Source organism: Maylandia zebra, linkage group LG4 (genome assembly GCF_041146795.1).
Source record: "Maylandia zebra isolate NMK-2024a linkage group LG4, Mzebra_GT3a, whole genome shotgun sequence".
Taxonomy (NCBI): Eukaryota; Metazoa; Chordata; class Actinopteri; order Cichliformes; family Cichlidae; genus Maylandia; species Maylandia zebra.
In genome coordinates this window covers 26602708-26628454 of record NC_135170.1, presented here as the reverse complement: position 1 = coordinate 26628454, position 25747 = coordinate 26602708, and the positions used below count along the sequence as shown (strand labels likewise).

The following is a 25747-nucleotide window of genomic DNA, read 5'->3' as shown; positions in this document are numbered from 1 at the left end:
TTTTAAAAAGCGACATTTTTAATAACAAAATACACTTTTGCCCCAGTCAGAAATATTTACAGCAGTATATACAAATGTGTCATAAAGTTCTCCTCAGCCTTCACACGAAGGATTTGAACTCCATTAACCCTTCAATAATTTGCATTACTAACCAGTGCGCAGTCCATTTTCAACACTAAATTATTCAGCCTTTACTGTTTCTCATAAATAAATATAAACTTTTGGATTTACATCAAATATTACCCTGAATATACAATTCATATAGACATTCAATATGATATGCGTTGAAGAGTGAGGTTAAATAAGAAAACTGCTGTGTGTGCACTGCTGGCAGGGCAGGCAATAAGTAAAAGCAGTTTATAAAAGCTTTGCATTTCCCGTGAGTTTAACAGTTTAAAGGACAGCAGTCTGAGATTCACAATGTCCTAAAGACGTGAAAAATCCCATACGGTTCTGATCTGAAGTCTTAAGGTTAACAGAAACATCAACATTAGTGAAACCAACCATGCATCAGATATAAAAAATAAAATGGGAAAATTTTTCACCTTCGAGTTGGATTGCTCCTTCACTTCTTTCTATCCAGTGAAAACTGGTAAGAATCCAGTAGTATAGACAGACTTGTACATCTCAAGCCGAGGTTGCTCATTTGTGTAACTACACCAGGTGCAATAACAGTCACAAAGAGTAAAAGCTACAATAAAAATAAAAAAATAAATCAAAAACCTGATTTAAATGTTTCTGACCCTCACTTTATTTTGTTGTTTCCTTAAAACCAAACTGCTTCCAGTGTGGCTGCTATTTTCAGATCACTGAATGTAAATCACATTCTGACTACTTTCTTTATAGGAAAAGGATGAAGCAAGGCCCCGAGAGATAAGTCTTGTGTTTTGTTTGGTGGCACAAAAAAAGCATTCAATGTGCTGTGTGGTGACTCCACATAGTCCTTACCTTAGCTCAGCCTTTGGGCTTGGACTCGTGAGACACGGATCTAATTATCAGTGTTAATCATGGATATGAAGTCACATCAGTTCGTCAATGTAGCTGATATTTGCTCAAGTTTAGGATTCACAGTGAAATTATAGTTTTGTGAGTCGAGTAGTGAGAACTGATCTTTCATTGAAGGATCTAAAAACAGGAGCCATGATGGAAGTGGTGAACATGTTAACAAGCAGAGGACCTTAAAGAGACCCTGCCAAATTTAAATCAAGTATGGTTTTCATTATTTTTTCTTTAAATTATTCAAATCAAGGAAATTTGTGATTACACCTAGTATTACTGCCTTATGGATAAAACACTTACAATTGCAGGTATAGTCCCCACCTCTTTTTTTCCCACCAGAGAGGAAACAACATATTCACAGTTAGCTTAATCGGTCGAAATTCAGTTGTCACGTCAACAATATTTCATGGAACAAAGTTTAAAAAAAGTAATCAAAGCTGGGCTATCTAGGGCCAAACTACTCTACAGTATAAACCTAAAATCTGTGTGGAAAAGATGACACGTATGATGTGTAGAAAAACACCAGAGTAGAAAGGGACTCTTCACTCTGCATATTTAGAGCAGACTCGGTGAAGAGTTTCAGCACATACCAAAAGCACTGCACACAGCTGTGTGCCTACAATGTAACAACTATAGAATTTAAAGTTCACTGGAGAATAAGTGAGGAAGAGAGATGGCACCAATGTTAAAGAGAGACTGTTCCTATCAAACAGGAAAGCATGGAAAACAAAGAAGACACATCCAGGGAGGAGAGAGCTGTAAGCAGCATGTTATGGTTATAGTTGAATAATTTAAACTTGCCACTTTGGTGATATAGCCTTAAAAACAAATAACTCTAAAGGCTGTGTGCCTGTGATCGATGCGCTACTTATACAAATAGGACTACACCTCTGATTATAATGTAAGGGGAAATCTGTGTGAGAATAACAGGGTGATTGACGTTTGGAGGACAGAATAGTCTTTCTTTGTATTTGGCTCGGTATTCAGACTTAAAAAAACAACAACAACAACAACAACAGCAATAAAAAACAAAACAAGAAAAACCTGTTAACCCTGGTGGCAGAGAGATGCAGACCGTTCAGATTGCTCAGCAGTCTATTCTGTGCTATATACAGATGTACTGCTTTGATAGTCGGGTCATTGGGAACTGCAGGTCACCATTGCTGTGAGCTACATTCCCATTGTGCATGCTGAATTTGGGGTTTTTAAGGCTGTAGTGGCGCATCTTGGTGTTCTTGTAGTAGATTGAGTAGATGAAGATGAAGATGGTGGAGATAGCTACCACAGTGACAGCCACAAATCCAGCGATGAGAGGGAGGTAGTCCTCTGCAATATAGACAGTGAAACGGGAAACAATGCAAGGGTGTTCATTTCCTATGTGCAACAATACAAATGTAAACTTTTTACTCTATAATTTAATGGGGTCAACAAACAAACATGCAAAATTAAAAAGTGCAAATAAAAATAAAGATTGATAGCTTCTAATTTATTTTTTAAAATGACCAAGTATTGGGGCAGGAAGATCAATTGCAAAGTAGTAGTACCCCTTAAGTTTCTAGTGTGTTCTACGTGACAGGCTATAGGTTATATTTACAGAGAGATTTGTGGAATATAATTTTATGATTTACCATCTCCACACACTCCTTTCTTTGTGGAGTTGGGAGGTTTTCTCTGTGTTTGCTTGGGTTCTCTCGAGGTACTCCAGCTTCCCCCCCCACAGCCCAGAAACATGCAGTTAGTGTGGTTAGGTTAATTGGTAATTCTAAATTGTCCATTTTATGATTTATATTTCCTTAAAATTGGCAACTGTCCACAGGTGTGTGGGTATGAATGGCTGTCTGTCTCCCTGTGAGAAACTGGTGATCTGCCCAGGTTCTTCGAAGCCTCCTGCACTACTATTGAAATTACTATTCAATGTAATGTTTTCTGAAACTGAACGAAAACTAACATAGGGCATCATAGAGTCACTGAGCACTTTATTAGGAACTCCAAACTTATTGTGGATATATCCTGTATTTGATCATAGCCTCAAATTTTCATGGCGGATCTCCCCAACATATTTAAAAGATAAGAGAGATAAGAAGATTATTAGTCCCACATGTGGGAAATTTGTTGTGTCACAGCAAAACGTGGACAGTGCAAAGTTATAGCAGCAAATTGAAATTTTTTAAATTCCTGCAGATATTTTAGCTACACATTTACCACTCTACCACCTCCCGAAGCTGTTGTTTTTGGAGCATGAAGGGACCCTCATAGTCATCAATTATACTTAAATATACAGTCATGGTAAAAAGAAAGCTGTAGGGTTTTACATATCATATCACCTTGACTTTACAAGGTCTTAAAACGAATTAAGCCCGAGATGAACACCAGCATCATTATTTATTCAACAAAAACCAAGTACTTATGATGATTCAGTAGCTTGGACAACCACTTTTAGCAGCAATAAGTTAAATAATTGTTTGCAAGTGATTTGGGGGGAATTCTCGCCCACTCTTCTTTCTGATGAAGAAATCTGAGAACTTAAAGAGAGTGGATTTTCTTTTTACCATGAATAAGACAGTCATATTCCATGGGTTTAAAAAGGAAACAGTGCATGGCTTTAAGAATTGTCCCTAGCTTCTCTAGTCTGCATGTTGAAGGATTCATGGACAAGATACTGAACCTGTGTTAACCCAGGTCATTGTTGTTATGATCCTTGGTCTTGAACCCAAAATTGTGAGTTATTTGCACTTATTATTTGGTGTTAGTTTTTTGTATATTATTTTGTGGTATTTCATAGTTCATTAGTTCAAAGTATGTTAGGGTCTTGTCTGTATGTTAGTCAGTGACTTCCTTTTTTATTTTATTAACTGTTTGTCTTCAGTATCTTGTTTTTATTTTTACTTCCTCTTGTCTGGTTGGCCTTGATTATCTTCACCTATTTCTTGTTACCTAGTTGTTTCAATTGCCCTCACGAACCCTCCGTGGTTCTCATCTAAAGAGTTGTGTCTTTTTATTTGTCCTTTGTTGAATTGTACTGTGTTCTGTGTGATTGTGCTCATTGTTTATCTGTCGTTTTATCCATATTCCATTTGGATCTGTTACACTCCAAAATATGACAGACATATGAATGTGTGTGTGATTGGGTGACTTGTAGTAAAAGTTCTCAAATAGAGCAATACATAAGTACCATTTACCATTTACATGGGAAATGCCACATTGGCCATGTCCATCTTTTATATACAGTCTAGGACAGCCTTATATTCATGCTTTTGCAGAACTTCAGCTTTATGTTTCTGCAGAAACATGTAGTACAGAAATGTATTACCTTTTAGAATCACTTTAACCTCATATGATGCAGAACCAACATCATTGCTGGCAGTGCAGTTGTAGATGCCAGGCCCATACACAGTGAGGTTTCCTTTAGACACATTCACATGAGACTCTGGGTTGTAGCCCCACTTGATCTTTGGGGTTGGGTTACCATCTGCTTCACAAACAAGCTCCTCAGGGTAGCCTCTGAACACGGGGATTTCTTTTGGAAGCTTTGTGGTATTAATTTTGGGCTTATCTGTTGTGACAAAGAGGTAAATACAGTAATGTCAAGACAATGAGTATTCAAGCAATACCATGAAAAACAAACAATGCGTTACAATTTGAATAGCATATTTTCAAACCCATCTGTACACCTCTGAGATGAATCCAATTGAGAATATAAGAATGAATAGCATGAAAAATTTTTTAGAAATTGGGTATTCAGAGCAAAGAATCCCAAAGTGGAACTTTTTGTTCAAATTGTGTACTTTTAAATATCTTTACCTCTTTATTTGAATATTTCACGACATTTAATATAAACACTTAAAAACAGTATATGTTCAACATAACAAAAGGAATGGTAGATTCCTCTTAATTGGGAAAAGTGAATATGAAAATAGGATCTTACACAGGACAGTGATCTTAAGAGTGCTGGATGTTGTATTTTGAGGGGTGTTTGCTCCCGTTTCTAACAGAGCCTCACATCTGAACTCCGCTCCGCTGTCGTTCCTTTGCAGATTGACATTAATCGTGGTAGAAACATTTACCGGGGATCTGACATCACTGAATTTGCAGGTTTTGTTGTTTTCAAGCTGACAATCAGTTTCTTTCAGTATGTCTGACAGAAAATAAGACAACAAAAAGACAAAAGCTGACATTTCCACCTGATTGCATATCAGTCGGAGACATAACAGAAATGAAGCATGACTTGCAGTACCGTGAAAAAGTCTCAAGCAACACCTTATTTCTTTACATTTTGCCTGACTTTCTTGTAATATTTTAAAATGATCTCGAACAATAGTTCCCCACACTTTCTGGAGGTCTTTCCAAGGTTTTTCTTTGGATATTGGCTATTACCTTCACTTATTCAGTCCACTCCTACCTAACCATTTTCAGAGGAATTTTTTCTTTGCTTGCTAAATGTCTTAATACTTAACTCAAGTAATGAATCAGTGTTGTGTCTATACATAACAGAAAACGTTGCAAGAATCAAGCATCCTGTTGCAAACACAAATTTTGTTGTATTTTTATTTCATAAAAATGCCAAAGATAACACAGTTTTACAGGCATAAAATAGAATTGTTGCATCAATCAAGTAATTCCCAGGGAACCACTATCTTGAGACTTTGGTGTGCTGTGTGTCTTTAAAGAAATGTAAGGCAATACTGGACCAGTGGAGGACAACATGCAAAAACAGCTGCCAAATTATAGCAATTGAACTGAAAATCAGTGGCAACAGGTCTTATGGATTGATGAATCAAAATGAAAAATTTTGGGTTCAAATCTTCATCTATATGCATGGAGAAGGTCAGGAGAGACATGCAGTAAGTGTTTGCATTTCAGCCAGTGGTGTTTGGAATCTTGTCAAAACTGATGGAATTATGAACACAGAAAAGTACCATCATCCACTATGCAATACCATCTGCAAAGTGGCTGATTGGCAGATGCTTCATTTTTCAGTATGACAATGATCCCAAACACACTGCCAACACAATAAACGCATACCTGGACAGAAAAACAAACAATGAAACAGTCATGGATTGGCCTCCCCAGAACCCGAACCTCAACATTATCAAAGCAGTGTGGGATCTTGACAAAGAACAGAACAAAAGGCTACTAATATTTAAAAAAAGAGCTTTGAATGTCTTTCAAGAAGCCTGGAGATCTATTTCTCAAGACTATTTAAAGAAACTACAAGCTTCCCCAAGAAAGTTTGGGTTGTATTGAAGAATTAAAGAGGTCCTAACAAATATGGATATAATAATTAAACTTGGAATTGTATAAACTCAGTTTTTGCCTTATGTCTTGCATTTTCACGTTCGTCTGTACCCATTTCTCACTCCCCCAGCATAATACAGACAAAGAAACCTGGCGTAAGCTATAACATTTACAAAAAAAGTTCTTCACCTTGATTTTTGTACCACAAAACAGTGGGTTTTTTTCCCGGTGCAATGTTGACAATGTCACACCGCAGCTGGAACTCTTTGCCCTCTTCCATGGAGGTAACGTTATCCACGTGATTGATGGAAACACTGATTGGTTTTTCTACAGTAAAGAGTTGTTGGGAGAGGGAATCACAGTAACAGAAAGAAAGCACAGTAACAAAAGTTGACATTCAAGTTTGAAGGTGGTAAAAGTGTAAAGAGTGCATTTCGATGATTTATTGCATTTTCGTAGTTTTGGAAATATTGCAGTGCAAACTAGCGTTACCACCCAGTCATCATTGGTGTTAGCAAACCAAGTTATATTATCAGATTCTACGCCCTCCCAGTATATTCTCTAGACATTTGTGGAGATTGTGGATGTTGAGCTGCATGTTGCACCCTGCTTCTGTATTCAGTCACCATTGGGTTTGGAGTTATTTCAAATGGGCATTCTTGCTTAGCACATGCAGAAAGATGAGTGGTAGTAAAAGTCCAAGTCAACATTCCTCCATTATATATAATAATGCAAGATTTCCACATCCAGCGCTGTAGTGAAATAGCAATGAAAGGAAAGCTCTTTAAGCTGTTCCTGTGTAGGCAACAGGAAAACACTCAGGAAGGATACACCCCTCCCACAGGGAAGTCTGCACTTGCTGCCCACCATTCTTTGAGGAGGACTATACCAACAACACATATCAGTTAAATGCGTCACATTCAACTCAGTTCATTTCCACATATTACAAAGTACAATGTTATGACACCTGAGACATATATCTTTTAACCATGCATCTACAATAAACAGATTGTTGGGGGAAAATGTAAATATACAGAAGATCCTTATAACCCCAACAATAAAAGTCACTAATTTTCCCACTTTTGTCATTTTTTGTCTCCCATTTAATCGTTTAGGAATAGGCTTCCTGTACATGCCTCTCTTGAAAACTAGACTCAGTGAAACTTTTTCCTGGATAAATAAAGGATTTCACTAAAAACTTCATTCACACTTTCCCAACTTTTTAAACACTCCCTTTTTGCTATAAGCAAACTCCAAAGCACGCAGGGATGGAACCCTTAGCCTCTGTTATTTCCATGTCAACAGCAAAGAAAACATGAGCTCTCAAGTGTTTCTTACTTACTGGTTTCTGCCCCGTTAGAAAGCGATAACAGCTCTACTGTCAAAAGGGCTGAAAGAAGACGAAGAAAGCTCAAATAATCCATTAGAGTAAACTTTCTGAGTCTCTTATTCCAACAGCTGCCGCTCCTTTTCCTTGGCTTTCCTTTCTCTTACAGTGAGCTGGAGTGTATATCGCTTCAGCTCAGCTGCTAAGTAAACCAGCGGCGACTTGTTGACTTTTTTAGGAGAAAGCTAAGCTAAGCTACAGCTGACAGCAGCACGCCGCTCCCAGCTCCCAGCAGTTACCGGGGAGGAAACTGTCCCTCCCCCAACAGTGGGCACAGAGAGACACTGAGTGCACTCACTACCCCTGACTAAGAAAACACTGCAGCAGTGCTAATAAATCACAGTTTAAAGTGACAAAGACAATGCAGTTAGTTAAAATGTAAAGTAGCAACATTTAGTGTAAAGACAAGAAAAGGTTCATTTAAAGTGATGCATTAAGTGACACAAGTGGCTCTTTGATGCAGAGAGTCAGTAAACATAAATGCAGAGGAAAAAATAGATCTTTGAAGTGGATTAGATAAAAGTAGATGGATTCGTGTTGGGTAGCTTGTATGGAGTAATGTAATCTTTTTAGTCACAGTCATACTAGACTCACTGGTCAGTATATTAGGTACACCTTGTTTAGTACTGGGTAGGACTCCCTTTTCGATTCAGAACTTAGTATTTCATCACCAAAAGTTGATTCTGTTCATCTGGACGTAGCGTTTTGTGGGAGAAACGTTTCGTCACTCATCCAAGTGACTTCTTCAGTCTCAGCTGACTGCAGGTTTCCCCAAATCTTATGAACAGTACATTTGCATAATGACTTCAGTAATTATGCAAATGTACTGTTTATAAGTGTAGCGGTAGACTACTGTTCCCATAAGGCTGTGTGTGGGGAGAGCTTCCGGGTTACGAGTAAAGTTGGATTTGGGGAAACCTGCAGTCAGCTGAGACTGAAGAAGTCACTTGGATGAGTGACGAAACGTTTCTCCCACAAAACGCTACGTCCAGATGAACAGAATCAACTTTTGGAGATTTATTTTCCTGGATGATTGAGAATGCATCAAGACGTTAGTATTTCATCACATTATTATCATTTAAATAAGACATGCTAATGTTGGTATTTAGCCATCAATTTTCTTTTGATTTTAGTTTTCTTTTTTTTCCTTTAGTTTTCAACAGCCATTCTTAATTATTTGTAAAGAGTTTTAAAACCCTATTTACTGTTTTCCTTTGTTGGAACTTTCCACCTTCCTTTCCTAGCCTTCTCCCATCACCCTCAACTGGTTGCAGCAGATGGCTGCACCTCCCTGAGTCTGGTTCTGCTGGAGGTTACTTCTGCTTAAAAGGGCGTTTTTTCTCCACACTGTCGCCAAGTGCTTGCTTGAAAGGGGTATTATTGTATTATTGTAGGGTCTTTACTTTATGGTATAAAGCGCCTTGCAGCGACTGTTGTAATGATTTTGTGCAATATAAATAAAACTGAATTGAACTGAAACCATCAGTTTTCTTCAATATGCCATACTCGCTGTACATGCATATAAATAGCAACAACATGTTTAAAAAGTGATCATTTTAATAAGAAAATACTTATTTTTTCCTCAGTCACAAATATTTACAACAGTATATACATATGTGTTATAAAGGTCTCCTCACCCTTCACAAAAAGGCTTTGAACTCCATTAACCCTTCAATAATTTGCAATGCCATCATATCGCCATGCAGTCCATTTTCATAATACATTAAATAGTCTTTACGTTTTCTTAAAAGGAAAAAAAAAATAAAAATAAATATATATATATATATATATATATATGCATTTACATACAGCTCATATAGACACTGGGGTAGCAGTGCCTGTGGTCACTCATCTGTGGAACAGGACAATTTGTCCCATAATGAGAGACCTTTTAGATTTTGGCATAGAAAGAACCAGGCACAGAAAAGGCTACATATGTAGAAAGGAATGCAGAGTGACTTATAGGAAGTTATGACTGAAACAACAGTTGGCTCAATACATGGTATACACTGAAGTACTGTAATGCTTGTAGGTCCTCACCTGTTAAATTTCACATGGAGATTGGTACATTGTTAGAGCATCTCTGCACATTTTGATTACATAACACAGTCACATTAACAGCTACATTTTGACTGACATTTTTATATGATATGTATGACTGTGATAAAGGGAAGTTAAAAAATGAAATTGCTGCATGTGTGTCTGTGTGTGTGTGCACTGCTGAGCTCTGCAGAGATGTTTAAAAAAAAAAAAAAATTATGTACCAAATCTCCCTGTGAAATGCACCTGGTGACAAGACGGTGTAATTGATATATATATATATATTTTGAATTTCAGCTTGAAGCATACTGATTTGAAACCTTAAGAAGGAAAAAGAACCATGAAAAAAACAAAAAATAAAAACATCAAATATCTTTGTGCTCATTAAATTAGGAAAGGTTCTACTTTCAAGTCAGAAGCAAACTTATCACTCCTTCACATATTTCTATCCAGTGAAAACTGGCAAGAATCCAGTAGTAGATACACACTTGTGTAAATATGGTAGGTGCAATCAAGTTACAAAAAAACCCCTTGATTAAAATTTGACTGAGCCTCATTTACGAGTTGAAAGAATAAACTGTTGAAATGTTGTGGGTTGTTTGGTAAATAAAGATTGAATTAGTGATACACAAAAACAGTATTCAGTGTGCTCACATAGCTCTAATGACCAGTGATAATTGTGGATATGATGTCACGTTAGTTTGTGAGTGAAGCTGATGAGTGCTCAAGTTTAGGATTCACAGTGAAATTACAGTTTTGTGAGTGGAGTGGTGAGAACAAAACTTTCATGGAAGGAAGAGGGGAACATGGAGAGACCCTGTCAAATTTAAATCAAGTATGGTTGATGCTATTTTTTTCTTTAAATGATTAGACTCATGGAACTGTGGTTGCACCTAGCATTACTCTCTTAAGGATGAAACACTATTATAATCAGAGGTGTAGTCCAGAGTCATGCCCAACATTTTGTTTCTCCAAGACAGGAAATAAAACATCCACTTAGCTTAATCATTCAAAATATAGCTGTCACTTTAAGAGTTTTAGTTAAAAGACAACAAAGTAATTGGTCAACAATGTCATCTTGACATCTAGGGCCAGATTTAGTAACGACCTGTGCCATCACAAAACCTTCTTTTGAGGTCAGAAAGGCTCTGCTAGAGTTTACCGAAGAGACAGAGTGTCAGTTTTGTGACTGAAAGCACCAGAGCAAATTACCGTGATGATGCGTTCACTAAAATGTGCTCATGGGAAAGAAAGCTTTGGGTGATCTAACCATGCCCCAAATTACATACATTACAATAATTACATTCATTTCAATAATTACACGGCAAGGGCAAATTAGGGCTTCAGAAACTAGCAGTCAGATATGTTCATAACCCTGAGATTAAATGTGTGAAAAGTGGTGCAAAATTCACCACAGATTACATGAGGGAGAGAGGCAAGTTTGAGAGAGAGCGGGCAACTATCAAACAGACAGTATGGAAAATTAAGAAGGCACATCCAGAAAGGAAAGAGCTGTAAGCAGCATGTAAGAACTGGTGAAAGGGATTAGAGAGATGAGTTTTATATTACTAAGGTCAGGCTGGCATTGATCACTATTGCTCAGTTGTAGTTGAATAATGTAAATTTGCTTCTGCAGTGAAAAAGCTTTTGTCGTGACCGATGCACAATGTTACTTAGACAAATAGGACTACACCTTTGATTATGATGTATTGGAAAATCGATATGCAGTAGAAGGTTGCGTGATATTTGAATGAATAGATCTTTGTCGAAGTGGTAATCATACTTTAAAAACACTGTTAACTGCAGCCAATTCAGATTGCTCAGCAGTCTGTTCTTTACTACGCAGAGATGTACTGCGTTGAAAGTCTGGTCATAGGGAACTGCAGGTCGCCGTTGCTGTGAGCTACATTCCCATTGTGCTCGCTAAATTTGGGGTTTTTAAAGTTGTAGTGGCGCATTTTGGTGTTCTTGTAGTAGACTGAGTAGATTAAGAGGAAGACAATGCTGATGGCTACAACTGCAAGAGCCACAAATCCAGCGATGAGAGGTAGGTAGTCCTCTGCAATGAAGACAGTCAAACAGGAAACACTTCAGTGTGCAACAATAGAAATGTAACATTTTTACTCTATATGTAACTCTACTATTTAAAGAGGTCAGCAAATACACATACAAAATAAAAGCTAAAGTATAAGTAAAGATGTGCAGTAGTAGTAGTAATACCGGTAAAGTTTGAAAGCATTTTAGGTGAGAAGTTATAGATCATATTCACCCAGAAATTGTGGGGCTGGAAATAAAATAATAAAATATCAATAAGATTTAATGCTTTAGAATTCCTTAAATGTCCATTCAAAGTAATGTTTTCAGCAACAGAAACAGAAAGAAAACTGTAACAAGTGTATTATGGTTATTGTTATGGTTATTATGTTACTATGATGGTGTTAGAAACATCACATGCACAAATCATTACCCATTCCCTAATGTCACCAGCAGCAGTGAACTAGTGCATACTGCAAAATCCATAGACTGTATTTATACTGTATTTAAAGAGAGCATTTCTTTTTACCATGACTGTAAGACAGACATAACCCCATTGGTTTAAAAGTGAAGCTGGTGCATATATACCTTCGACATTGTAGATTTTATAATCTCAGTTAGTAGTTTCAAGTTTTATTTAATACAGTTTTATTTACAGGGGGGATATTTTGCAAATTATGCTTACATAAAATAGGAAATTTTGTAGGACATAGCTCTTGTGACTGATAAGTCACTGCCATATGAGTGTGCAGTTTCCTCTTTTTTAGAGTCAGATATGCCTCTATTTTGGAAACAGCCAAAATAGAGGCAGATGTTCAGTGAATGACTTCAAGATGTGACTTCAAAAAAACAGGCCCTTTAAGAGGATGGATGGCTGTGAATCAGGAAGTACTACTAATCAGAAACAGTGCCAAGTCCCTCCAGTCTGCATGTTGAAGGATTTAATAAAAAGCATTGTTGTCATGACAATAATGGACCTGGGGTCACCTGGAGACCTCTTCCTGTTAAAAGGGAGTTTTTCCTTCCCACTGTCACCAAAGTGCTTGCTCATATGGGGTTATATGATTGTTTTTTTTTCTCTGTATGTATTATTGTAGGGTCTACCTTACAATACAAAGTGCCTTAAGGCGACTGTTGTTGTGATTTAGCGCTGTATAAATAAATTTGAACTGAATTGAATTGAAACTGGAGGTTTTTTTTCCAAGTTTATTGCTTATATTTGATTTTTATATTCCTTAGTATTTATTTCAGCTCCTTTTCATTTCTATTAGTATTCTGCCTAGGGTTTATTTTGTAAATTTTGTTGTGGTATTTTCATAGCCTTCTCCCCTTCTGTGTTATATTTAAGAATGTTAGGTTCTTTAGTCACAGATAAGAACCTAGAAATGGAACTCACTCAATTTTTACTTTCCCTACCTAGTTCACCATTTTTCTTGTTACCTAGTTGTTTCCACTGCCCTCGTGAATCCACTGTACTCCTCATGTAAAGAGCCGTGACTTTTTAATAAAACATCTAGGGCAGTCTTATATTTTTATTGTCTTGGCTAACAGCAGTGGAACCCTCTGATTGTTTGGCTTTAAGTTCATCCAGAAACACATACATGTAAAAATGTACAGAAAAGGTGCATAAGGTGAAAAATCTGTGTGTTAAAAGTGTGTTACCTTTTAAAATCACTTCAACCACATGTGATGCAGAACCAACGTCATTGCTGGCAGTGCAGTTGTAGATGCCCGGCTCAGACACAGTGAGTTTTCCTTTAGACACATTCACATGGGACTCTGGGTTGTAGTGCCACTGGATCTTTGGGATTGGGTAACCTTCTGCTTCACAAACAAGCTCCTCAGAGTAGCCTCTGAACACGGGGATTTCTTTTGGAAGCTTTGTGGTATTAATTTTGGGCTTATCTGTTGTGACACAAAGGTAAACAGAATAATGTCAAACACTGAGTATTCAAGCAATACCACCCAAAATAAACAAATATGCTGTTTAAAACTCATCCGTACACCAATGTTAAGAATAGTAAATTTAAATGGAAAGAGTGAATAGCACAAATATCTGCAACAAGGTTAAAGCAGGGTGTCTCTGTTTTGTAATTACATTATCTTTACCTTCATATTGTTATAGATAATGATGGATTTAGTCTTTTAATTACATGCTGTAATCTATATGCACTAGCAAGATTATTGTTTGACTTTAAAGATGTGCTATGCCTGGAGCAGTTGACTATATAAGGAAATCTTTCATAAACTGATATGACAGTGACACAATAGAAAGACAAATTTTAGAAATCTGATGTTCAGAGCAAAGAGTCAAATGGTGTACTTTTAAATATCTTTACATCTTTGTCTGAACATTTCACTACTTTTAACATAAACACTTAAGAGAGTAACAGTATATGTTCAACATAACAAAAGGAATGGTAGCTTCCCCTAATAGGGAAAAGTGAATATGAAGTGGGATCTTACACAGGACAGTGATCTTAAGGGTGCTGGATGTTGTAGTCGGAAGAGGATTTAATCTCAGGTTTAGCCGAGCCTCACATCTGAACACCACTTCGTCGTCTTTCCTTTGCAGGTTGACATTAATCGTGGCAGAAACATTTACCGGGGATCTGACATCACTGAGTTTGCAGGTTTTGTTGTTTTCAAGCTGACAGCCAGTTTCTTTCAGTATGTCTGACAGAAAATAAGAAAATAAAAAGACAAAAGCTGACATTTCTACTTGTTTATGTATGAGCGGGAGACACAACAGAAGTTAAGCATAACTTACAGTACTGTGAGAAGATCTTGAGCCACTCCTTATTTCTTTATATTTAGTTTATAAGAAGCAATGAGTTTTAAAGCGGTCTTGAACAATAGTTCTACTACAGGCTTTGTGAAGGTCTTTTAAAGGCTTTTTCTTTTGCTATTGGCTACTTTTTTCACTCATTTTCAGTCAACTCATTGTAATATGACCACTTTGTTAAACATCTTAACACTAGCTGATGAACCACTCAACCATATTAAAGACACCTAACTGAAGGGATGAACTAGTGTTGTGTGTACACATAGCAGAAAACCTATACAAGAATCACTTTTTAATTAGATCTTAAGGCACTTTGTTTTTTCTATATAAGTGCACTGGTTGGTTTAACTAACATTTACAGGTTTATCATCCATTTAATGTTCGCTGAAGCCTCATCAGAAGTCGTCTTCAAATTACATGAGAACTGGACTGAAAATCAGAGGCAAGATGTCTTATAGATTGATGAACTCAAATTGGATCCTTTTGATTTAAATCATCATTATTATATATGGTGGAGGTGAAGGTAGCGTAATTTTCTCTTTCTATGATCAATCTTTCTTTTGCATCCAGTGGCGTTGTCCACTGCTGGACACTAGAAAGACTCTCAAAGCACTGTATTGTGTTGTATTGCAAGTCTCACACAGTACGTCTATAATATTTACAGAAAAGCTCCTCACCTTGATTTTTGTACCACAACACAGTGACGTTTTGTGCTGGAGCGATGCTGACAATGTCACACCGCAGCTGGAACTCTTTGCCCTCTTCCACAGAGCTCAAGCGACGCACGTGGTAAATGGAAACACTGTCTGGTTTTTCTACAGTGGAGAGTTGTTGGGAGAGGAAAGAGCAGAGTAACACAATTTAAGATTCAAATTTGAAGGCAGCAAAAGTATGAAAATTGTTGTGAATAGAGGTGGAAAGTAACAAAGCACAAATAATTCTCAGGTATCTGTACTTTGCTTGAGTGTTCAATACTGAGTATTTTTCTGACAGCTGTCTATACTTTCCATTCCTTATGTTTTCAAAACAACCTTGTTACGTTTGGTTTAACACATTCAAGTTGAGATATTATTTCACATCACTTTGTGCTTTTAAACATTAAATCAATTTGATCCTAAACTGTAATACACAAAAGGCATACTAATAGTGGATAAAGTGGGCAGGTGTTTTGCTGAATCTCTCTTTAACCTCTGACTGTGTTTCCTGTTTATGTGTGGAGGCAAAGTTATCCTCTACAATGTAGGAAACAGAAGATAGAGCTCTTTCAAAAAATCATTTTTTCCTATGCTCATTACTGAGTCATGCTGAGAACAATCATTAGAATAAAATTTAGACTGAAATAACTGAAGACTGAAAATATTCTATTCCCATATACTACAATTTTATTACATTAATATAGCACAAGGTACTACTCAATACGTTCTTACTTTGAGTACATTCTGAGTCTGTACCTTTTCCCATTTACTTTAGTAAAGAAGTTTAAAACAGTACTTTTACCAGAGTATTTTTTAACACAAGGATGTGTAGTTCTACTCAAGTACAGGATGTCTGTATTTTTGCCAGCTCGGGTTGAGAATACTTACTGTAAAGAGTAAAGTTCAATGATTTTTGGCATTTTCCTATTCCTTGAAATGTTGCAGTGCAAACTGGCGTCATCCCCCAGTCTTCATTGGTGTTAGTAAACCAAGTCATATTATCAGATTCTACACCCTCCCAGTACATTCTCTTGACATTTGTGGAGATGGCGGATGTTGAGCTGCACGTTGCACCCTGCGCTCTGCTTCTGTACTCAAGCACCATTGGATTTGGAGTTATTTCAAGTGGGCATTCTTGCTCAGCACCTGCAGAAGGAAGGGTGGGAGTGAGAAATGTTATTTCAGTCCAAATCTACATTCCTTCATTACAATAATGCAAGATTTCCACATCCAGCACTGTAGTGAAATGAAAGGAAAGGTCTTTAAGCTGTTTCTTTGGAGGCAACAGGAAAAGATCCCAGGAAGGATACACCCCTCCCTAGCTCAAAGAATTATTTGGGGTGGACTGCACCTGCAACACATATCAGTTAAATGTGTCACATTTACTTAGCCAAATTACTCTTAATATAAGGTAAAATGTGATCTGAACTGAGGTATATATATTTTTTATCAGCAAGTCAATCAGCAGTTTTTAAAAATTCTCGAAAACTGAACCAATAACCATGCTTCATTTAAAGTCACTTACATCACCCTTCTTCCCCATTTGGTTTGAACAACACATCAGTAGTGGTAATGGTGAGAAGCTGTAAATCGATACTTCTCGATTTAGACTCAAAAGCCAAAAAGCGTGCGGATCAGCTGGTTTTTATTAATGCTCTCATATTACACACAATCCATGATACTTTATCACTCTTTCCAGGACATTATCTAAGCAGGCTATAATTGGTAGATTGATTATGTTGCATACTGTGTACTGCAGTTCACCTACCTATAACTGTCACTTTGATTGTTCTGGAAATTCTTCCCTTGTTGTTCCATGCATGGCACGTGTAGGTACCCATGTTGTATGCAGTAGCGCTGTGAATCTCCAAACGGGATACTCCATCTTCATTTTCCTCCATCACATTGTCAGTCTGGTAATAATTCCAGGTATACGTTGGTCGTGGGTTTCCACTGGAGGAGCACTTCAGCTCCACAGTGGAACCAATGTGGACTTCAAGGTCTTGAAGCTCAAATATCTCTGATGGTTGATCTAAAGACAATAATTTCATTTAAGACAAAAAGGAGTAAAATATACGTATGTAATCACTCTCGCTTGACGTGTGTCTGAAAGACTTACAGTGAACAATAATTTCCACAGTGGCGTTAACGTTTGACTGATTGTTTGAAGCTGTGATCAAGTAATGTCCTGCATCAAGTCTCGTCAACGTCTTTGGAAGTTCCACCACCTCATCATCTCTGTACCAGACCATGACAGGTTCAGGAAAGCCCTCAACAGTACAGGTGAGATTGTGAGGAGTATGTTCCTCTGCCATGTAAATGCTTGGGCAGTTCAACTCTGGTCCGTCTGAAAAGGAAAGGACAAAGGAAAAGGACAAACACTCAGTGTGGTCCTCCCTGGGTTTGGGACCCTTGGTTTTGAGTTTTTTGTTATTCTTCCCTTGTATTTACAATTCTTGTTTATCTTCTGCTTTATATAGGCTCTTCATGGTTTATATTTCAGTCTTGCTGTTTGAGTCTTCTGTTCTTAACTTTGTTACTCTCAGCTTGTCCTTTAGTTAGTTCCCTTGTAGTTTCCATTCATGTCATCTTTCTGCTTTGTCTTTTTTTTGCCTTCCTACACTGTCCTGTCCTACTCCCTTTCCCTTTTGTCATGTTAACCCTCTTCACCTTCTTGTATTACATTGTATATTGTCTGAGTCTCTCCTTGTTCTTTGTTGCTTTGACCCTCATAGTTGTTTGTCTTCCAGCTCTGTAATGCCCTGAGAATATTTATTTCCCAATTATTTATGGCTTTTGGATTGTCTGGCATGGTTTCCTTGTTTTTCCTGAACTTTGGTCTTTCTGTGTTTTCTTTGGTCTAGTCAGCATTAAAAGTTTTGCTTCGAGTCAAGGTCCTGCCTCCTGCATTTATGTCCACAATATCCTCCCACACAGCTGAGTATGACACTGAGTTTTTGTCCTTCAAAGGGATTTATCTGCTGGAAGACAGAGATACTGCTCCAGTCGCAGTTTGGCCTGACTGACACTAACCAGAACTAAGAGAAACATTTTAAGAGATCATTCTTGAATATTCACCTGTGTTTCATCCCAGCATGTGAACAGACAAAGTGACAGTCCGGAGACTTTCACCTGATTAAGTAGCCAGGCTTCCTTTGAAATTCAATGCTCTTGTTTCCCAAGACTCTGTTAATTAAAACCTTTAAACCTGCGTACTGTGTTGTAAGTTTGAGTCATTTGATTAAAACAGTGACAGCTACTCTCAGTTAGGACTTGAGCACTTCTTCCACTTTGTGCATCCAGCAATTTCTGCTATTTTAAAATGTATAATGTTCAAATGTAGTATTAGTTTTGTTAGTTTGTCATAAAAGTGGATGTGACACTCACATAACACATGAACCTGGATGTTCTTTTGGACAGAGAGTGAGCCATTAGCTTCAAGTGTGTACATCCCTGCATTTTCCCTTCTCATCGGAGTGGTTGAGTTGAAGGGTTGTCCATCTTTCAGCCATTTAACCGAGGGGGTGGGATTTCCTGCTATATTGCAATTCTCCTCCAAAGATTCATTTTCCATTAGCTCAATAATATTGGAACACTGTACATCTGGTCCAACTGAAAAGAAGCAAAAGCACCAACCATTTGTTACAATGTAATGTTTTATCCTTCTTTCAGACATATACCATCTTGCCAGGTAAACATAATAGTCACAAATACTATCTGAGACAGAATTGTATTTTATGTGAATTACAAACAAATAAGCTCAAACTTACAGACAACTGTAATAGTAAGCTCCTGTGACGATACATTCAAATGTGGTCCTACTGGGCTCAGGTCCATCTGTGCCTCACATCTGAACCTGGCACCGCTGTCGTTTCGAGTTGGTGTAAACGGGAAGGTAGATAAAAGTTTCACTGGTTGTTTAGTATTTTTTAAGTTATTTGGTTCAATGATTTCTAAGACATCTGATTCAATGATTCTGTCTCCATTGTACCACTTTACAGTAAGATTTTGGACTGGTGCTATTTTGGGGATTTCACAAGTAATGTTATATTCCTCCCCTTCTACCATCATACCATTGGAGTCAGCGGTGGAGTTGATTTGGATTTTTTCTGGAAATGCTGAGAAAAAGAAAGGAGTTATTAGATACCAGAGTTATTAGAGTTATCATAATATAATTGTGATAATATACGCACAACAACCAGGACTTACTGTAAACAACGATGTTCAGATTTTTCTGGCACTGCTCATTAGTGTTAATAAAGCAAAAAGCAGAGATGCCCCATTCTGTTAAACTCTCCACAATCCAGGGCAAATGGTTGACCTCTGTAATCCCTATCCCTCCAACTGAAGCCTCCCAACCCATTCCATCATGGCTCACTGTTGCGGTGCAGTTGACTGAAACTGGGTCTCCATACCGCACCACAACACTGGAGGGGCTCAACTCAATGGGACATGAGGCACCTACACCTGCAGCATAGAAATATTATATATATTTAGATGCTTCACATTGTTTTTGTTTTGTAGTAAAACTAAAATGTAGGATCGACAAATCAAACCAAATATACTAGTCAAAAAGGAAATGCAAGTTTGTGTTTTAAGCATATTTTATAGACCAACACTACGACATATGTATATACAATCAGGCTAATATGTGTAATAGGATGTGTCTGGATATGCTTCTGATCTAGAAAGTCCTGCATTCCTCTGGTTGTGTTGGGTCAGGCAATGCCCTGCTGAAACAGCTGCAGAGCTATTTTAGCTACTGCAAGAACAGCACATGTACTGGTCATCTCAGCACCTCTGTGCAGTCAGATTTTTGACAAGAACAACCAGGTTAGAGATGATGCTCTCATGGACACGTAAGGCTCCAGCAAACCAACATGCCAACAGCCTAGCCGCAGCCCATCACAGTTACTCACAGCGTAGTTTCACTGATAGAAATGTTGCGCATGCAGAACAGTGAAGAGGACTTCAGTAGTGTTTTTAGGAAGAGTTTTAAGCCAATCAGATGCTTTCCAGGTGGTACTGCAAGATGGTACTTTTCTGCATTTGTAATTCAATCACTTTTGACAAAGTTACCAACACCAAAGACTGAAACGTAGTCCTATACCACGACAAAACCTCCACCATACTGTTGTACCTTTCAGATGCCCTCTTCAATACGTATGACTATTTGCACTTCATAACACCTGTTGGCACTATTTCAGTCCATTTCTTGTGTAATTTGGCACACCTCAGTCTTTTCTATCCATTTCCCTTCCTGAAGAATGGTTTGTTGACAGCCAGCCTTCCACTGAGACAATTTCTGATGAGACACAGGTCAACTGAAGCCAAATGCATCGCTCAGGCCACAGTGGACACTGTGCAGATATATACCAAGTTTTCAGCTATTAGCTCTTTGGGAATCGCCTTGTTGATGCAAATAAACAAAGCTAACAAGTCGACTTATAATTCATCTGTTTAATTGACATTGCTTTAAAATGAAGGTTGAATGGGTTTTTTGTTTGTTAAACTCCTGTTTCCTCCTCTCCTCTCTCCTTGTTCCTTCTCCTGTCCTATCTCTTGTGCGAAAGACTAAGTGAACAATGTAAGGAGACTCATCAAGGATGCACAAATTAAGAAATCAGAAAAGGAAGTGTATGGACTCTCCCTCTTTGTTGGAGGGAAGTGGAAAACTAGTCACCCTATGGACCTGTAGTGTTTTACAGATTTTTGCTGTAGTAAAATAACTTTCTGTAAGACATTAAGACCTTAAAAAAACACAAGTAAAAAAGCATATTAAATGTCTCACTAAACAACAAAATACAATAAAAAAGGCAGATGAAGTCAAACAAGCAAATTAGCAATTTGGGGGGATCTACCACCTCCTCCTGTGTGTTTCTTTGCTTTGCTCACTAATACCTGTATTTGAGTTTCTTCCCTCCACCGTTTGCTTGCTTGCTCACCATGGATAAAATAAATCATTAAACAACACATATTTTTCCTGGAAGCTGACTTCATTTGCCTGTGTACATTCCTTTCCCATGGTGAGTCATTCTTTTGACAATGAGTTTGATAATCTCCCCCCTTTTTTTAGTCAGTGCACTAACTGAACAAAAAATATGTCAGTGAATATTCTCACCAGATAAGACTTTTCTTTTATCAAGCCCTTGTTTTGATATATTTTCCTGTTAAGCAGAAAAGAGCTTTTTTAAAGGATTTGTCTTTCACCGTACCCCCCACATTGTTATTCAGGAGGACTCGTGTAGAAACAAGATTATCATAATGCCAAAGAGTGTTTTTTTACACAGCCACACTTCCCTAAATGATAACAGTGAAAGCAAGAGGTTGATGAGGTTACAGTCCATGACCTCACGGTGAACAATGAACCCTTAAGAAGACAACACCTTTAAAGGGGAAAAGAAGTTGTTGTACAAATCAAACCTTTTAATAGAAAGAAATTATTGATTAATCTGAAGCCTTATTGCAGTATTCCTCCATGTTCTCCCAATTCCAAAAAAAGATATATTTAAAAAAAAATATACTTAATGGAAAGTGAAAGGAAAGAACAACACACAGCTGGCTATACATTTAACTACATCAATCCAATAAACCACTAATGAACATTCAGAGTCACAGCCAGTGCCAGCAAGTTGAAATTGCTGTTGCATAAATAGCCTTAACTCACATCTAAGAAGACTGGATTTCACATAATAAGTGTTCTTTTGAGGGGAAAAGATTTGGTTCAGATTTCACCTCTTTTCTCCCTGGGTACTTTTACACATTCTTTCACAAAATCTGGGAAACTATCCACCATTTGTTTTTCATTTCTTTTATTTTCTCTCTCTTTTACACACGGCAATCTATCGCACCCTTCTGGTTAAATTAAGTCCTGCACCTGGGGCATGTCACAGCTTTAGCTGCTGTTGTTTTACTAATCACGCCAATGACTCTTTCTCTAACACGAATATGGCTTCACATTTATGCTTGATCCGTATAGACCTTGTGGGTAATGAAAATAAAATAATAAATAAATAAATAAATAACAAAAATAAATAAAAACAAGTCTTAGCCACTGAGAAAAAGACATCATATGACAAAATTACACCAAATATGCATTATAAATCTCGAAGACCGTCATTTTAGCAATGAAAATGAGAGCATCTTACCTGCCGCAATGAGAAGGAGCCCCACTGACAGCTGAACAAATAATCTACTTTGACTCATTTGAGTTGCCTTACTCAACAATGACCCCTCAGTCATTTGTTACTCCTCTGCTCAGCTTCCCCTGTTGGACTGTGCAGCTCCGAGCTGTCGTGAATAAGTACAAGCAGACTCCTATCTCTCTCTCCCTCTCTTGCTCTCTCTCTCTTCCCACTTTCACTGCACAGTTAGTAATTTGCATGCGGGGGGCGATATTTCTGTTTTTCATGAGTCAGGCTATGTTACACAGTCTGATGTTTGCACTGTTAACTATTGTAGGTCTTGAGTGAGGTATTTACAGACATTAATAGCTTTAAATAATATTTTTGTCCATTTAACACAATTTGATATTTGCTGTGAAAACTTTAATTCATGATATTATATTCATAAAAACACATAAAAATGGATTTAGACCGTTGACTTTTAGACAAATAATAAAAAAAAAAATCTGTTTAGGTCATTTACACTTCCTCTTTCCATAAGTCTGTAAATTTAGACATCCTGTCTTTTCTTTAGAACTGTGGGAAAACCCCCTGAAAAAGCATAAATGTGATTATTTTTGGAAAGTTTTACACTTTAAAAGAATGGAAAATGTGCAAAAATAAAGGATGAATTAAAATACTGTATATGCGACTTCACTGTTGCATATACAGCTACATTTTACTACTAAAACAACAAAAAAATTACCCAAACCCTCTAAATCAGCTGAAGAGTGAAGATTTTTTTGGTTGTTGGCTGTTAGCCGTCGTTTTGCCCACACATACACATGCACAGACACATCTTAAGGTCACCAGCACATAGATTCACACCCACGCACCATCGGCTCTGTTGCTCTGTGTTTTCATAATTTAGACCAAATGTTTAAAGACCAAAACTGGACCATTTTTTGTCCCTTCTGGTTGAATTTTTACACCAAATTGATTCATTCAGAAATGAAATATGTATCATATGGTTTATGTATTGGGATTGGGGTTTTTTTTTGTTCGTTTGCTTTTGATTCATTATCATCTTAACATCAGAGAAAAGGAATGTGCCCATTTTGGATTGTTGATTAAGAACATGTTATGGCACAAAAGAAGCCAATATTAAAAACTGGAATTTCCCAGATTTCACTTTCAGTTAGATTTTTGTGTATGTGTGTGGTGTCTGTGTGGCACAGTCTGGAAATGTGGGATACTCCCAGATAAGCATGTGATTTTCTAGAAACTGAAAGAAAGTTGTCCTGTCACACTAAAGGAATGGATGTAGGAATCATTTCTGAGTCAGTTTAAGGTGATGAACTCTTTTGGGATGCATCCCCTGCATTAAATAACAAATCACAGCAAGAACAGTGAATCTGTGGGAGGCTTTAAAAGCAAGTAATCACATCCTCCTTGTGCTCTTGGGACCCACAGAAATGTTTAATAGGAACAAGAACAATATGTTTTTGGTTAAGGGCAAGTGAGAAAAAGCAGCTACGTGCAGCAAGTTGTCTTTTAATCCAGTGTAGGTCAAAGGTTATTTGAAAGGTCCATTAGGTTGAAGCAGAAAAGATAGAGGATATCCAAGAAGGAATGCTCTGAAAGACAAACAACACACTCCAGTGAAGAAAACAAGCATTGAAATTCCAGTCATGCTGCAGAAAAAGCAAGCAAGGATTACACCCCCCTCTGTCTTCTTTTTTCTCTCTCCTGGAGGTTTATACACATATCAGACTTAAAAGGCTGCTATTAAAATTTCACTGGACTAATACTGGTCTCATTCCAGCTTGATTCTCTTGACAAATGGTGTGTGTTTCCCAGCAACAAAGTCCATTTGAAATCCAAGCTAAGTGCTGCCAAACCTAACAGAAATGTTCAAACGTTTGTGCGGTTCACTTACATTTCATGAAGCCACGCTGTGATCGCTATCAGTTTCATTTAATAAGGGTACTTCCTGTTCAAGTCTAAGAATGTGCAGGAACCACATTCATCAGCTGGCCTTGAAGGATTTCAAGGACACTGAGATTAACTGGACTCGGGCGTTTACTAGAATAAATCACAGAGCAATTAGTGGCGTGACAAATGTTCGTGAGGCTGATGTGACAATGTTGGCCTTTTTACTACAGCTTGTTATAAAAAGAATGAATTTTCCAGTGACAAAAGGGAAGTGTCCGTTCAAATTTGACAAAGTCCTAAGGAAAAAGGCACTTGACTGTATCCTGCAGTTTTAATGCCAGTCCTGTACTAACACCCAGGAACTGATCATATATCTTACCACTGACAAGATGGCATTGTTCTGCTAGAGAGAAATTCCATCAGTTCTTTTGGAGACCAGATGCACTTTCCTCACCCCGTTATAAAACCGAGCAAGCAACCAGTGTCCATCGACTTCATTTGTGAAAACACAGAAAAACAACAGAGACATTCACAGTGCAACAATATCTCCATTTACTTACTGAAGCTCGGCTTGTTGTAACGTGATCTTGGAAGATTCATGAGTCTAACAGAGGACCCTCTGTGTCCACAGATTCCTTGTTTCTCTGCTGGCATTTTCTTCTTTGGCATTTTCTTTACTTTATGCAAGACACATTGCATCAGTGTCAGGGAGACTGGGGAGACAAAATTCCCTAAAATTCTTTGTTACACACATAACATCAGATATGCCCTATCCTGACTGCAGTATAGAGTAATTTTATCTTTCCTGCTGGGAAATTCATGATTAAGTCAAACAGCAGCTTACTCATCTTGTATCCAGTGTGGAAAATTCTTCCTAACTTTATCAGAATCTCAAAGCAATTTCTGACTAATTCTTACAACTTGTATTTGAGAATTAATTTGTCACTGGAGGAAGCAGTTTGTCACTGTTTCCACTTTGGTTTTAATATGTTTGATTTCTGTGCAAACTTCACTCTTCACAAACTGCCCTACGAAAGTTACAGTTTTTTACAGACGCTAGGACACATTTCTCAATACTTAGGTCACTTTTGCAAAACTCCTCACACAGTGAGCACAACAGAAGTCTATGTGGGCTAAACTGAGGATCAGTTATCATTGTTTTGGCACAAAATGCATTCAATGACTACATCTCTCAAATTTCATGAATTATTTTCTCACTCAGACACAACAACTGCCAAAAATCTTTGTACGTACAGGACATTTTGCATGTGCTTACATACTGTTTTCAAAACTGTTAAACTTATGGCCAAAACAATAACACAATGCAAAACTTAAAAAGACAGCAAAATTCAACAGCAATATTTTATTGAAACATATTTTAAATCTAAAAATGCAGTTTAACCAGCCACAGCTGATTCTCATTGTAGATGAACATCTACACAGGTGTTACTCCTTCAATTTTTCAACTCCTTCAATTCTGGCATGCCAGAAGATTCTTTCCTAGGTGTATTGCCCTAGATGACATGAGATGTGA

At 37.5% G+C, this 25747-nt stretch overlaps 1 protein-coding gene across 3 annotated transcripts; it reads right to left on the bottom strand.

Annotated features, from left to right (window-relative positions):
- LOC101466249 (hemicentin-1) lies at window positions 1-24885 on the bottom strand. Of its 3 annotated transcripts, none has more exons than XM_076883301.1 (14): window positions 24774-24885; window positions 19385-19642; window positions 18946-19293; window positions 18563-18787; window positions 17295-17522; window positions 16944-17207; window positions 16064-16321; window positions 15158-15295; window positions 14162-14371; window positions 13358-13600; window positions 6424-6561; window positions 4925-5134; window positions 4310-4552; window positions 1-2325 (listed from the first exon to the last, which is right to left on the bottom strand). In XM_076883301.1, the coding sequence occupies exons 1-14, from the start codon at window positions 24880-24882 to the stop codon at window positions 2105-2107; spliced, it is 3093 nt and encodes a 1030-aa protein (XP_076739416.1). In that variant the 5' UTR covers window positions 24883-24885; the 3' UTR covers window positions 1-2104. The 3 variants fall into 3 exon arrangements, with proteins under 3 accessions (XP_076739416.1, XP_004552193.2, XP_076739417.1); XM_004552136.3 differs by lacking the exon at window positions 24774-24885 and adding an exon at window positions 22324-22476; XM_076883302.1 differs by lacking the exons at window positions 1-2325; window positions 4310-4552; window positions 4925-5134; window positions 6424-6561 and adding an exon at window positions 9161-11720 and having other exon boundaries at window positions 24774-24884.
- Window positions 24886-25747: the final 862 nt, after the last annotated feature.